The 13,365-nt window shown below is 46.0% G+C and overlaps 1 protein-coding gene across 2 annotated transcripts; it reads right to left on the bottom strand.

Moving 5' to 3' along the window:
- Positions 1–632: 632 nt before the first annotated feature.
- On the bottom strand, positions 633–5,469 carry LOC129540918 (antigen-presenting glycoprotein CD1d-like). Of its 2 annotated transcripts, XM_055402455.2 has the most exons (6): positions 4,677–5,342; positions 4,354–4,383; positions 4,105–4,251; positions 3,094–3,372; positions 2,236–2,335; positions 633–2,139 (listed from the first exon to the last, which is right to left on the bottom strand). In XM_055402455.2, the coding sequence occupies exons 1-6, from the start codon at positions 5,251–5,253 to the stop codon at positions 2,118–2,120; spliced, it is 1,155 nt and encodes a 384-aa protein (XP_055258430.2). In that variant the 5' UTR covers positions 5,254–5,342; the 3' UTR covers positions 633–2,117. The 2 variants fall into 2 exon arrangements, with proteins under 2 accessions (XP_055258430.2, XP_055258428.2); XM_055402453.2 differs by having other exon boundaries at positions 4,105–4,383; positions 4,677–5,469.
- Positions 5,470–13,365: the final 7,896 nt, after the last annotated feature.

Raw genomic sequence — 13,365 nt, 5'->3', positions numbered from 1 at the left:
GGGAGAATCTGTCTCCGACCACTCTGAAAAAAATAACTGGCCACTTGAGAGAAATATCACTACCAAAAATAGCTTTTTCTACGTTATATACTCACACTATGATTTCTCCTCTTTAATCAAGTTACTTGAAGTAAAAAACTTGAGACACCTCTGTTTCCTACAACCTAACTTTCTTTTAAAATGTCTCTCTTTGTAAATTCAGGTTCAAAATAGAAGATAGGTTCTGAAAGTGAAAGTGAAAGCATTAGTCACTCAGTCATGACCAACTCTATGTGATTCCATGGATTGTCTCCTCTGTCCATGGGATTCTCCAGGCAGGAATACTGGAGTGGGTTGCCATCTCCTTCTCCAGGAGATCTTCCTGACCCAGGGATGAAACCCAGGTGTCCTGCATTGTAGGAAGACTCCTTACCATCTGAACTACCAGAGAAGGTTCTGAAATCCTCAATGTATCATTCAGGACAAATTTTTTATATCACAGACACAAACTTGGAGGCCTAGAGTCATCCAGCAGAGGTGTATTTGGAGTACCCCACATCCCCAAAAAAAGCTGACTTAAAACTCAACATTCAAAAATCTAAGATCATGCATGTGGTCCCATTCTTTCATGGCAAATAGATGAGCAAACAGTGGAAACAGTGACAGACTTTATTTTCTTGAGCTCCAAATTGTGGTGGTTTCCCACTGAATAATACTCTGAAACATACAGTATTATGACAGACAGCACAGGGAGAGCGTTCAGACAAGCAACTCCCCAAGAATTGCTGAGCACACATTATATTGGAAACTTATCTTGTAAGCTTTAACAAAGAGCAGGAATTCAGGGATTAGACTAGAATTCAGGGATCAAGGAGGCTTCCTCCTGGAGGTAATCATACAAGAGTCGGAAGGAAAGGTCTTTGAAGATAAGGGGGTTTGTTCTGTGTACAGAAAGGCATCTAGCTAATGCTGACGTGTTAGTCAGAACGTCTGAATTAAGGGTAGGAGAGAGCAACCTAGGAAGAGGGAATGAGTATTAAATTCCAGGAGGTATTTCTGAGAAATCAATAAAACATGGTTCCCACACAGAATCACTGCATATGGTGACTGCAGCCATGAAATCAAAAGATGCCTGCTCTTTGGAAGAAAAGCTATGACAAACCTAGACAGTGTATTAAAAAGTAAAGACATTACTTTTTTGATACGTTTTCGCCAACAGAGGTCCTTCTAGTCAAAGCTATGGTTTCTCCAGTAGTCATGTATGGATGTGAGAGTTGGACCATAAAGAAGGGTAAGTGTCGAAGAATTGGTGTTTTTGAACTGTGGTGTTGGAGAAGACTCTTGAGAGTCCCTTGGACTGCAAAGAGATTAAACCAGTCAATCCTAAAGGAAATCAACCCGAAATATTCATTGGAAGGACTGATGCTGAAGCTCAAGCTCCAATATTTTGGCTGACTTGTTAGAAAAAACCCTGATGTAAGGAAAGATTGAAGGCAGGAGAAGGAAACAACAGGATGAGATGGTTGGATGGCATCACTGACTCAATGGACATGAGTTTGAGTAAGCTCCAGAAGATGACAAAGGACAGGGAAGCCTGGTATGATGAGCAACTGAACTGAACTGATGGGGTTGCAAAGAGGCAGACACGACTGAGCAACTGAACAACACCCCACATATTGTAAAGGTTTCTGTCAACACGTTAATATAGGCTTGTTCACATATAATGCTCGACCTCTGTTTTTCTTGAAAAAAGGTGGGTTACAGCCAAGCCAGGGTCTTATTGTATACTTCACAAGGAGCAGTTGGACTTGCTTCCTTGGAACAGGAAAAGTGTCTTCCAATTGACTGCATATTCCATCATTCAAATAATGACCACACACAGTTGCACTGCAGCCTTTATCTGCTTGTCCCTGAGAGGTAACTGAGTTTGCACTTCTGTTTTTTACAGAACTACCTGGACATATAGTATACTAAAAAGAAAAAAAAAACAAACTTATATCCTCGTAGATAAATTGTTCAAAGTGTGAGACAAGAGCTGCCTGCTCTCTGCTTCTTCAAGGTAGCCCTCTTTCACCTTCAAATTCTGAGGGCAAAGCCCTGAGACCCTGAGTCCAGACAGATAGGCGTGGTGAGGAGAGTCACGGGATATCTTGATAGCGGCTGTGAGAGAAAACAGAGACCATTAAGGAAAAGGGAAGAGGAGAAAACGTGGGCAGAGGGGTTGAGGTAGGGAGGAGATGGAAAGGAGAGACTTACCGGCGCTTTTTAAACCAGAAGACTAGGCCTCCAGCGAACAGAAGGACAAACGCCAGTATTACCAGGACGACAATCAAGCTCCTGGAGACACGGTTCCCATCTATGTGGGGGAAAACAGAATGCGTCTCAGTCCAGGAATCTGCATCAGGTCCCCTACTGTAAGCACAAGTGAGCATGCCAGATGCTTATTTCTTGTCCTGTTTAATGTGCCCACTTGTATTCCTCTGAAGTTTTTAGACGCCCCATCTTTTCTTGGGGTCTGGGCATCTATAATTCAGTTCACTTCAGCATATGCTAGTACACATATGGAGGAAGGCACTAGTTTCACAGCTAGTCCAAACCTGAGTCTAAATCCAGCTCTTCCACTTTCTAATGATGAGACTCAGACAGTTTGACCTAGCTTAGCCTCAATTTCTCATCTGTAACATGAAAACAATAGTACCTGCTCAAAGGAGCGTTGGGATGATTGTTCATACATACTCTGCTGTATGCAGAGTGTGCAGCTCACACCGAGAAAGCACTCAATAAACCACAGCTATCTTAGTTACCCTGCCTTTCAAAGTCCCCAGTTCCCTCTTCTGGGGAACAAATCTTCCTGGGATTCTGTACTTGCTACCGATTTCTGGCTCTGTGGGGACTTTAGTCTGTTCTTTCCCAAACGTAGAACACCTTGTCTCAATCCTTTTTGAGTTCAGATCTTTACTCCTCCCCTTTGAGAATCCCCTGCTTCCATCACTCCTGGCTGCAGCTCATTGCCTCCATCCTGGGTGTGTCATTTCCCTCCCCTTCCCGAGGCCCTCCCTCTGTTCTTGAGGACTTCCCCCTCCCGTCCCCAGCTGGGCCCCCGTTCCTCCTCACCCCAGTAAAGGACGAGGTCCTGGTCTCCCAGACTGCTGTGCCTCACTCGGCAACTCAGGCCAGCCGCCTCCCCAGCCGCCACCTCCAGGGTTACTCGCAGATACCAAGTCCAGTCAGCATTGGGCATGACGTCTCCTTGCTGAGTGCCAGGCTGCTCCTGCTCACCCCTCATCCACATCACCTTCACAGCTTTTGGGTAGAATCCTGAGACGTGGCACACCAGCAGCAGACGGCCAGGTCCAGGAGGGGGGCCACTGGACAGCCACGCCTCCGGCTTCACTGTATTCGACAGGAGAATGAGGGATCTTAAAGTGAAGACTCTGCATCAGAGGCTCTGGACTTCAACGCAGGCTCATCAGTCCTACATTTCTACCTCAAGATGAACTCCCACCATTTCAATCCATTTGTATTAGCTTCTCCAGAAAAGCCTTCCCCGATCCCCATTCCCTTCCCTGATCCAGTCTCCTGTAAATGCCCCTACTCTGTACTCCCAAAGCACCCTGTGTTCAGCTGTAACATACCTAGCATGTTTCGAAGTGTGAGTCACTCAGGCATGCCCGACTGTTTGCAACTCCATGGACTGTAGCCCACCAGGCTCCTCTGTCCACAGGACTTTTCAGGCAAGAATACTGGAGGGGGTTGCCATTTCCTTCTCCAGGGCATCTTCACAACCCAGGGGTCAAACTCCGGGGGTCTGAGACTCCAGAGTCTCCTGCGTTGTGGGCAGACTCTTTATCATCTGAGCCACCAGGACACTGCTTTAACTGTTCATTTGCCTTCTCCTCTCCCTCTTCAAATACAGTTTCTGAGTGACCCCCAGGGGTTATTTAATCCAATTCATGGAACCAAAAATGTACCTAGTTAATGTCTGTGGAATGCTATAATACCCTCACACTTTATCCATCCCCTCCTCTTCCCGTGATGCTTAAAGGGATGTGAACTCTGGAATGCAAACCCCAGATGGAGCCCCAGAGTGGAGTGGAGGGCAAGAGGTGACAAAGGCAGGCTGACCTTGCTTCTCCAGTTCGGACTTCCCGGTCTGCAAGAGGCCTCTGACCAACTCGGGGCAGATGTCATGGAGGAGCCAGTGCACTGTTTCCTTGGTCCCTTGGTCCCGATTGAGCATCTTGCAGACCTCCTGGATCCAAGGGGCGGCATCTGGGGTTGACACCCAAGACATTCCTTGGAAACTCAGGACATACCTTCCTTGAAATGCTGCACGTAAGAAGCTTTCTGATGTGTTCCTCGGAAGCAACTTACATCCTGCCGATCCCTGGATCTCAAGAGGTACTGAAGGAAGGAATGGAAATAGTTCTATGAAGAGCTTAGAAGACTGAAAGGAGTTGAAGAAACTGACGTGAGGGTTATACTGGGGACCCCAAAGTTCATGTAAATGAGAATGGGTGACCTGCATAGGGACGAACAAAGGGTATTTTGAGGACTCAAGCTAGGACCTCTCAGGCAGAAGTGGGACACAAAAGGGAGAGAGGAGAGAATCCCGTGGGGCCAGAACCTCCCGGCTGGGTTTCAACATCCACTGTCTCCCCGTGGGCAGCTGTCCATGATCCCGTCCCTCAGCTCACATTCGTCGGGCTGCATTTTGACGAATTCCCAGATGACCCCGGTGGAGCTGCTGCGATAAACCTGAAACGTATGCTGCAGCTGCTCCCACTGCTGGTCGCTGAATGTGCCCTGAGACCAAGGCTTCAGGAAGCGGATGGTGTCCGACTCATTGCGCCAAGTATAGGGCTGCAGCTCCCCCAGCCACCCCAGAAAGTCCATGCGGGTCCAGCTGCTGTTGGCGAAGGAGGAGATCTGGAGGACGCGGAAGGGGAAAGACATCTGCGGGTCTGGAGAGAACACAGATCGGAGGAGCCGGGGCCGCGGGAGGGAGAGCACAGAAGGGAGAAGGAAGACAAAAAGAAACAAACAAACAGTTAGCTTTGGGAAGAAAGGGCGATGTCTGCTGGCTCTGAATCGAGCTCGGTCTCCAGGGGCCCAGCAGCTGGAGGCAGGGAGTAGCAGCTTCTGGCGCTGGTGGATCGAGCTCCCGGCTTTCCGAGGTGAATCATTCTGCGCCCGCCCGCCGCGAGCGTCGGCCGCTTTCCCCGCTCCGCTCCCTCTCGCCGCTCTCTGCGAGGGAACCCCGGTTCCACTCATCCTCAAAACTCCCCCAAATCTGGGGGAGCCCCCAGAACAGAAGCAACAAGCACCCCACGTCCTAGCTCTGCTCTCGGACCTCGAATCTCCGCCCCCACCCCACCCCGTCCTTCCCCTACGCCCGCCCACACACCGCGGTTTCCGGGGCTGCCAAAAGCCTGAACTTGACCCTGTTACTGGCCAATTCTCAAGCCTGGAGGCATGTAGGACTCCCATTCTGGCTCTCCCGGGACTTGCTTCCAACCCCCTCCAGTCAGGGATCCCTTCTGCGTCTGTCAGATGGTCCCTCTCCGTTAGGAATCTGAGCTGCAGAGAGCCGTGCTCACAGGCACTCGCTTAAGGATCATGTTTCTCACAACCGGCTTGTCCAAACCTCTTTTTCCAACGTGGAGTACAGATAGTATGTGGAAACACTTTACAACCACTATTTAAGTTTTAGAAACAGGACATAAAGTTGTATCCATGGTATAACGTCTACCATGTTTTTAAAAACAAAGTTTTCAGTGGGAGGCAAGCATTGGATGTCTCTAGGGAAAGAGATTATGGAAGATTTCATTTGTTTTACATTTTGTTTTCCAAAATGTCTAGGAGTGCAAACATCATGTTAATGATAAAATAATAAGGGGCTTCTCTGGTGGTCCAGTGGTTAAGAATCCACCTTGCAATGCAGGGGGTGTTGGTTGGATCCCTGGTCAGGGTGATCTTGGATGATCTCAGCCTTTAACAGCTCCCAGAACGGCTTGGGTTCCCAACCAGAGATTGAGGTTGGGTTGCAGCGGTGAGAACACCACATCCTAGCCAGTAGACTAGTAGTCAGTGACAAGGGCCCTGGTCTTCAGCTTTGCAGAAAAGAATTCCCACAAAGAAAGAAAGCAGTGAAGCAAGTACGGTATTTATTGAGAAGAAAAAAGGACAGTACAACAGGGAGAGTACGACTCAAGGAGAGAGATTCACTGAGGCGCACCCTCCTGGCAGTTTGAATTACTTTTATAATAAAGGGCATTTCTTCCAGTTTTCCTTTGGCCAATCATTTTAATTTGCCTGTTTCACAGTCCATATTTGGTATATTTCAAGATCCTCCCAACTGTGCGCATGCATCTCTTAGCCAAGATGGATTTTACTTAAAAGGCATCTGGGTAGAACATCCTTTGATAAACTCTCCTTTGGCCTCCAAGGAGCCTTTTCTGCACATGTGTGGTCTGGGAGGTCTCCTGACTTTAAGAAATATGTGCTCTGGGCATGGCCCAGCAACCTGTCTTAATTGACCTGATGTTAGGGATATTAAATAAATAGTATTAGTTAGGTTGTATATTGTCACCTGGGTTATTTAACTTATAAACAAATTGCATCATGAAAAATGCTGAACTGGATGAAGCACAAGTTAGAATCAAGATTGCCAAGAGAAATGTCAATAACCTCAGATTTGCAGATGACACCACACTTATGACAGAAAGTGAAGAAGAACTGAAGGGCCTCTTGATGAAAGTGAAAGAGGAGAGTGAAAAGTTGACTTCAACATTCAGAAAACCAAGATCATGGTATCTGGTCCCATCACACCATGGCAAATAGATGGAGAAACAATGGAAACAGTGACAGACTTTATTTCGGGGGGCTCCAAAATCATTGAAGATTGTGACTGCAGCCATGAAATTAATTTTTCCTTGGAAGAAAAGCTATGACCAACCTCAGTTCAGTTCAGTTCAGTCACTCAGTCATGTCCGACTCTCTGCGACCCCATGAATCACAGCACGCCAGGCCTCCCTGTGCATCACCAACTCCCAGAGTTCACTCAAACTCATGTCCACAGAGTCGGTGATGCCATCCAGCCATCTCATTCTCTGTCGTCCCCTTCTCCTCTCGCCCCCAACCTTTCCCAGCATCAGAGTCTTTTCCAGTGAGTCAACTCGTCGCATGAGGTGGCCAAAGTATTGCAGTTTCAACCTAGAGAGCATATTAAAAAGCAGAGACATTACTTTGCCAACAAATGTCTATCTTGTCAACGCTATGGTTTTTCCAGTAGTAATGTATGGGTATGAGAGTTGGACTATAAAGAAAACTGATCACGAAGAACTGATGCTTTTGCACTGTTGTTGGAAAAGAGTCTTGAGAGTCCCTTGGACTTCAGGGAGATCCAACCAGTCCATCCTAAAGGAAATCAGTCCTGAATATTCATTGGAGGGACTGATGCTGAAGCTGAAACTCCAATACTTTGGCCACCTCATGCGAAGAATTGACTCACTGGAAAAGACTCTGATGCTGGGAGGGATTGGGGGCAGGAGGAGAAGGGGACGACAGAGAATGAGATGGCTGGGTGGCATCACCGACCTGATGGACATGAGTTTGAGTGAACTCCGGGAGTTGGAGATGGACAGGGAGGCCTGGCATGCTATGATTCAAGGGGTCTCAAAGAGTCGGACAGGACTGAGTGACTGAACTGAACTGAACTGATAGCTGATTTGGGCTTCCCGGGTGGCCCGCTGGCTGCTACAGACCGCGCTAGAGGAGCTACCCCTAGCCCGAGGTCAGGGCTGAGGCCAAGAGGAGCAACCCCACGTCCAAGTGGCGGCAGCTGCATGGGCACAGGAGGGCCAAAAGGACATACTCCACGTTCAAGGTCAGGAGGGGCGGCCGCAATGAGATACCCCTCATCCAAGGTATGGAGCAGCGGCTGCACTTTGCTGGAACAGCCGTGAAGAGATACCCCACGAACAAGGTAAGAGAAACCCAAATAAGACGGTGTTGTGCGAAGGCATCAGAGAGCAGACACACTGAAATCATAATTACAGAAAACTAGTCAGTCTGCTCACAGGGACCACAGCCTTGTCTGACTCAATGAAACTAAGCCATGCGGTGTGGGGCCAGCCAAGATGGGCGGGCCATGGTGAAGAGGTCTGACAGAATGTGGTCCACTGGAGAAGGGAATGGCAAACCACTTCAGTATTCTTGCCTTGAGAACCCATGAACAGTATGAAAAGGCAAAATGATAGGATACTGAAAGAGGAACTCCCCAGGTCGGTACGTGTCAAATATGCTACTGGAGATCACTGGAGATATAACTCCAGAAAAAAATGAAGGGATGGAGCCAAAGCAAAAACAATACCCAGTTGTGGATGTTACTGGTGATAGAAGCAAGGTCCAATGCTGTAAAGAGCAATATTGCATACGAACCCGAAATGTTAGGTCCATGAATCAAGGCAAATTGGAAGTGGTCAAACAGGAGATGGCAAGAGTGAACGTCGACATTCTAGGAATCGGTGAACTAAAATGGACTGGAATGGGTGAATTTAACTCTGATGACCATTATATCTACTACTGTGGGCAGGAATCCCTTAGAAGAAATGGAGTAGCCATCATCATCAACAAGAGTCTGAAATGCAGTACTTGGATGCAATCTCAAAAATGACAGAATGATCTCTGTTCGTTTCCAAGGCAGACCATTCAATATCACAGTGATCCAAGCCTATGCCCCAACAAGGAGTGCTGAAGAAGCTGAAGTTGAACGGTTCTATGAAGACCTACAAGACCTTTTAGAACTCACACCCAAAAAAGATGTGCTTTTCATTACAGGGGACTAGAATGCAAAAGTAGGAAGTCAAGAAACACCTGCGGAAACAGGCAAATTTGGCCTTGGAATAGGGAATGATGCAGGGCAAAGGCTAATAGAGTTTTGCAAGAGAACACACTTGTCGTACCAAACACCATCTTCCAACAACACAAAAGAAGACTCTACACGTAAACATCACCAGATGGTCAATACCGAAATCACATTGATTATATTATTTGCAGCCAAAGATGGAGAAGCTCTTTACAGTTAGCAAAAACAAGACCACGAGCTGACTGTGGCTCAGATCATGAACTCCTTATTGTCAAATTCAGACTTAAATTGAAGAAAGCAGGGAAAACTACTAGACCATTCAGATATAACCTAAATCAAATTCCTTATGATTATACAGTGGAAGTGAGAAATAGATTTAAGGGACTAGATCTGATAGATAGAGTGCCTGATGATCTATGGAGGAGGTACGTGACATTATACAGGAGACAAGTATGAAGACCATCCCCATGGAAAAGAAATGCAAAAAAGCAAAATGGCTTCTGAGGAGAACCTACAAAAGCTGTGAAAAGAAAAGAAGCGAAAAGCAAAGGAGAAAAGGAAAGATATAAGCATCTGAATTCAGAGTTCCAAAGAATAGCAAGGAGAGATAAGAAAGACTTCCTCAGAAATCAATGCGAAGAAATAGAGGAAAACAACAGAATAGGAAAGACTAGAGATCTCCTCAAGAAAATTAGCGATACCAAGGGAACACCTCATGCAAAGATGGGCTCGATAAAGGACAGAAATGGTCTGGACCTAACAGAAGCAGAAGATATTAAGAAGAGGTAGCAAGAATACACAGAAGAACTATACAAAAAGATCTTAATGACCCAGAAAACCATGATGCTGTGATCACTCACCTAGAGCCAGACATCCTTGAATGTGAAGTCAAGTGGGCCTTAGAAAGCATCACTACAAACAAAGCTAGGGGAGGTGATGGTCTTCCAGTTGAGCTATTTCAAACCCTAAAAGATGATGCTGTTAAAGTGCTCCACTCAATATGACAGCAAATTTGGAAAACAAAGCAGTGGCCACAGGGCTGGAAAAGGTCAGTTTTCATTCCAATCCCAAAGAAAGGCAATGCCAAAGAATGCTCAGAATACCGCACAATTGCACTCATCTCACACGCTAGTAAAGTCATGCTCAAAATTCTCCAAGCCAGGCTTCAGCAATACGTGAACCATGAACTTCCAGATGTTCAAGCTGGATTTAGAAAAGGCAGAGGAACAAGAGATCAAATGCCAGCATCTGTTGGATCATGGAGAAACCAAGAGAGTTCCAGAAAAACTTCTATTTCTGCTTCATTGACTATGCCAAAGACTTTGACTGTCTGGATCACAATAAACTGTGGAAAATTCAGAAAGAGATGGGAATACCACAACCTGACCTGCCTCTTGGGAAACCTTGTATGCATGTCAGGAAGCAACAGTTAGAACTGGACATGGAACAAAAGACTGCTTCCAAATAGGAAAAGGACTACGTCAAGGCTGTATATTGTCACCCTGCTTATTTAACTTATATGTAGAGTACATCATGAGGAACGATGGGCTACAGGGAGCACGAGCTGGAATCAAGATTGTTGGGAGAAATATCAATAACCTCAGATATGCAGATGACACCACCCTTATGGCAGAAAGTGAAGACGAACTAAAGAGCCTCTTGATGAAAGTGAAAGAGGAGAGTGAAAAAGTTGGCTTAAAGCTCAACATTCAGAAAACAAAGATCATGGCATCTGGTCCCATCACTTCATGGGAAATAGATGGGGAAACAGTGGAGACAGTGGCTGACTCTCTTTTTCTGGGCTCCAAAATCAGTGCAGATGGTGACTGCTGCCATGAAATTAAAAGACAATTACTCCTTGGAAGGAAATTTTGACCAACCTAGATAGCATATTAAAAAGCAGAGACATTACTTTGCCAACAAAGGTCCGTCTAGTCAAGGCTATGGTTTTACCCGTGGTCATGTATGGATGTGAGATTTGGACTGTGAAGAAAGCTGATCGCTGAAGAATTGATGCTTTTCAACTGTGGTGTTGGAGATGACTCTTGAGAGTCCCTTGGACTGCAAGGAGATCCAACCAGTCCATTCTGAAGGAGATCAGTCCTGGGTGTTCATTGGAAGGACTGATGCTAAAACTGAAACTCCTGTACTTTGGCCACCTCGTGGAAAGAGTTGACTCACTTGAAAAGACTCTGATGCTGGGACGGATTGGGGGCGGGAGGAGAAGTGGACAACAGAGGATGAGATGCTGGATGGCATCACTGACTCGATAGACATGAGTCTGAGTGAACTCCAGGAGTTGGTGATGGAAAGTGAGGCCTGACGTGCTGTGATTCATGGGGTCGCAATGAGTCGGACACGACTGAGCACCTGAACTGAACTGAACTGGTGGATTAGTGGGTAAAACATTAGCCTGCAATGCAGGAGACCCGGGTTCAATCCTTGAGTTGGGAAGATCCCCTGGAGAAGGAAATGGCAACCCACTCCAGTACTCTTGCCTGGAAGACCCCATGGACGCAGGAGCATGGGAGGCTGCAGTCCATGGGGTCGCGAAGAGTTGGACACGACTGAACGACTTCACTTTTATAGCTGATTTACAATGTTGCATTAGTTTCAGGTGTACAGCAAAGTGATTTAGTTATACATACACATATTATTCTTTTTGAGATCTTTCCCCGTATAGATTACCACAGTGTACTGAGTAGAGTTCCCTGTGCTATATATAGATAAGGACCCTTTTTATAAGGTCACTAATCCCATTCATGAGAGTTCAGACCTCATGGTTTAATCTCCTCCCAAAGAACTCACCATCTAAAACGATCACCTTGGGTATTCGGTTTTCAACAGAAGACACAGGACATAGACATTCAATCTGTAGCATGATCAAAACAGACATTAGTATCTCGTTTAGGCACAGGAATGAAGTGAGTGAATAAAGAGATCCTTGTCTCCTGATCCAGTGCACTTGTTGGTTCACCTCAGTGGTTCTCGACTTCCTGCTTCAATTTCCCCTCCCTCTAAGACGCCTTCCCTAACTGACCTCAAGCCAACATTTCATTTACCATTCTGAGGAATCTGTTGCATAGCAATGTACAGTACTTACAAACAGTGATTCTCTAAATTTAACTGAACATCAGAACTACCTCTGTGTGTGTGTGTGTGTGTGTGCACGCCAAGTCTTTCAGTCACGTATGACTGTTTGTGATCCCATGGACTGTAACTCACCAAGCATTCTGTCCAATGAATTTTCTAGGCAAGCATACTGGAGAGGGTTGCCATTTCCTACTCCAGGGGATCTTCCTGACCCAGGGATCCAACCCACGTCTCTTGTACCTCCTGAATTGGCAGGCAGATTCTTTACCACTGACCACCTCTGAAGCCCCCAGAATCTCCTGAGCGCTTGAGGAAACACAAATGATTGGGCCCCAGTCCTAAGATTTCGCATTTAGTAGGGCTCATTGGCAGGGGGTGGCCCAACATAATTTGCAGCTTTCCAGGTGATAAGGCTACACGTTAGGAAACCAGTTTGGAAATCACGGATTTAAAAACTAGCTGAATTTCCACATACATCCTAGGTTTTATTTGAAAGTCCAACACAGAAAGTGCCAAATCTTAATTTTCTCAGGCAAAGACTTCAAAAGCTTAGTCTTTTTTTCTGGATGTTCAAGGGCCTTGAATGTCAAGCGACTACTTACCTGGTAGCTACAGATGATTTTATCTTGACCTTCAAATTTCTTCTCATCGAGAAGGGCTGCTGTTCCTCTATGTTTCCTGCTTCTTTTATCTAGGCTAAGAATAGAGCAGACATCTGATCCCTCCACTAGCGCTCATGCATGCCCAAATGGATTCAGCCCAGCTCATGTATAGTCTCATTTAATGGCTATAAGTGGGAGAATCTGTCTCCGACCACTCTGAAAAAAATAACTGGCCACTTGAGAGAAATATCACTACCAAAAGTAGCTTTTTCTACGTTATATACCCACACTATGATTTCTCCTCTTTAATCAAGTTACTTGAAGTAAAAAACTTGAGACACCTCTGTTTCCTACAACCTAACTTTCTTTTAAAATGTCTCTCTTTGTAAACTCAGGTTCAAAATAGAAGATAGGTTCTGAAAGTGAAAGTGAAAGCATTAGTCACTCAGTCATGACCAACTGTATGTGATTCCATGGATTGTCTCCTCTGTCCATGGGATTCTCCAGGCAGGAATACTGAAGTGGGTTGCCATCTCCTTCTCCAGGGGATCTTCCTGACCCAGGGATGAAACCCAGGCGTCCTGCATTGTAGGAAGACTCCTTACCATCTGAACTACCAGAGAAGGTTCTGAAATCCTCAATGTATCATTCAGGACAAATTTTTTATATCACAGACACAAACTTGGAGGCCTAGAGTCATCCAGCAGAGGTGTATTTGGAGTATCCCACATCCCAAAAAAAGCTGACTTAAAACTCAACATTCAAAAATCTAAGATCATGCATCTGGTCCCGTTCTTTCATGGCAAATAGATGAGCAAACAG

Source organism: Moschus berezovskii, chromosome 4, assembly GCF_049115385.1.
Source record: "Moschus berezovskii isolate FMDL1 chromosome 4, NW_MosBer_1.0, whole genome shotgun sequence".
NCBI classification, from domain to species: Eukaryota; Metazoa; Chordata; class Mammalia; order Artiodactyla; family Moschidae; genus Moschus; species Moschus berezovskii.
The sequence above is the reverse complement of the archived record's forward strand: the minus strand, read 5'-3'. Positions and strand labels throughout refer to the sequence as shown.

Bases quoted from the DNA above. Each gene is read 5' to 3' on its own strand.
- LOC129540918 (XM_055402453.2), bottom strand. From the start codon at position 5,469: ATGGGAGTCCTACATGCCTCCAGGCTTGAGAATTGGCCAGTAACAGGG. The intron at 4,384-4,676 runs GTGAGCTGAGGG...TCCTTCCTTCAG, and splicing joins CAAAATGCAGCCCGACGAAT to TACCTCTTGAGATCCAGGGA. The intron at 2,336-3,093 runs GTGAGGAGGAAC...TCCCCCACATAG, and splicing joins GGACCTCGTCCTTTACTGGG to ATGGGAACCGTGTCTCCAGG.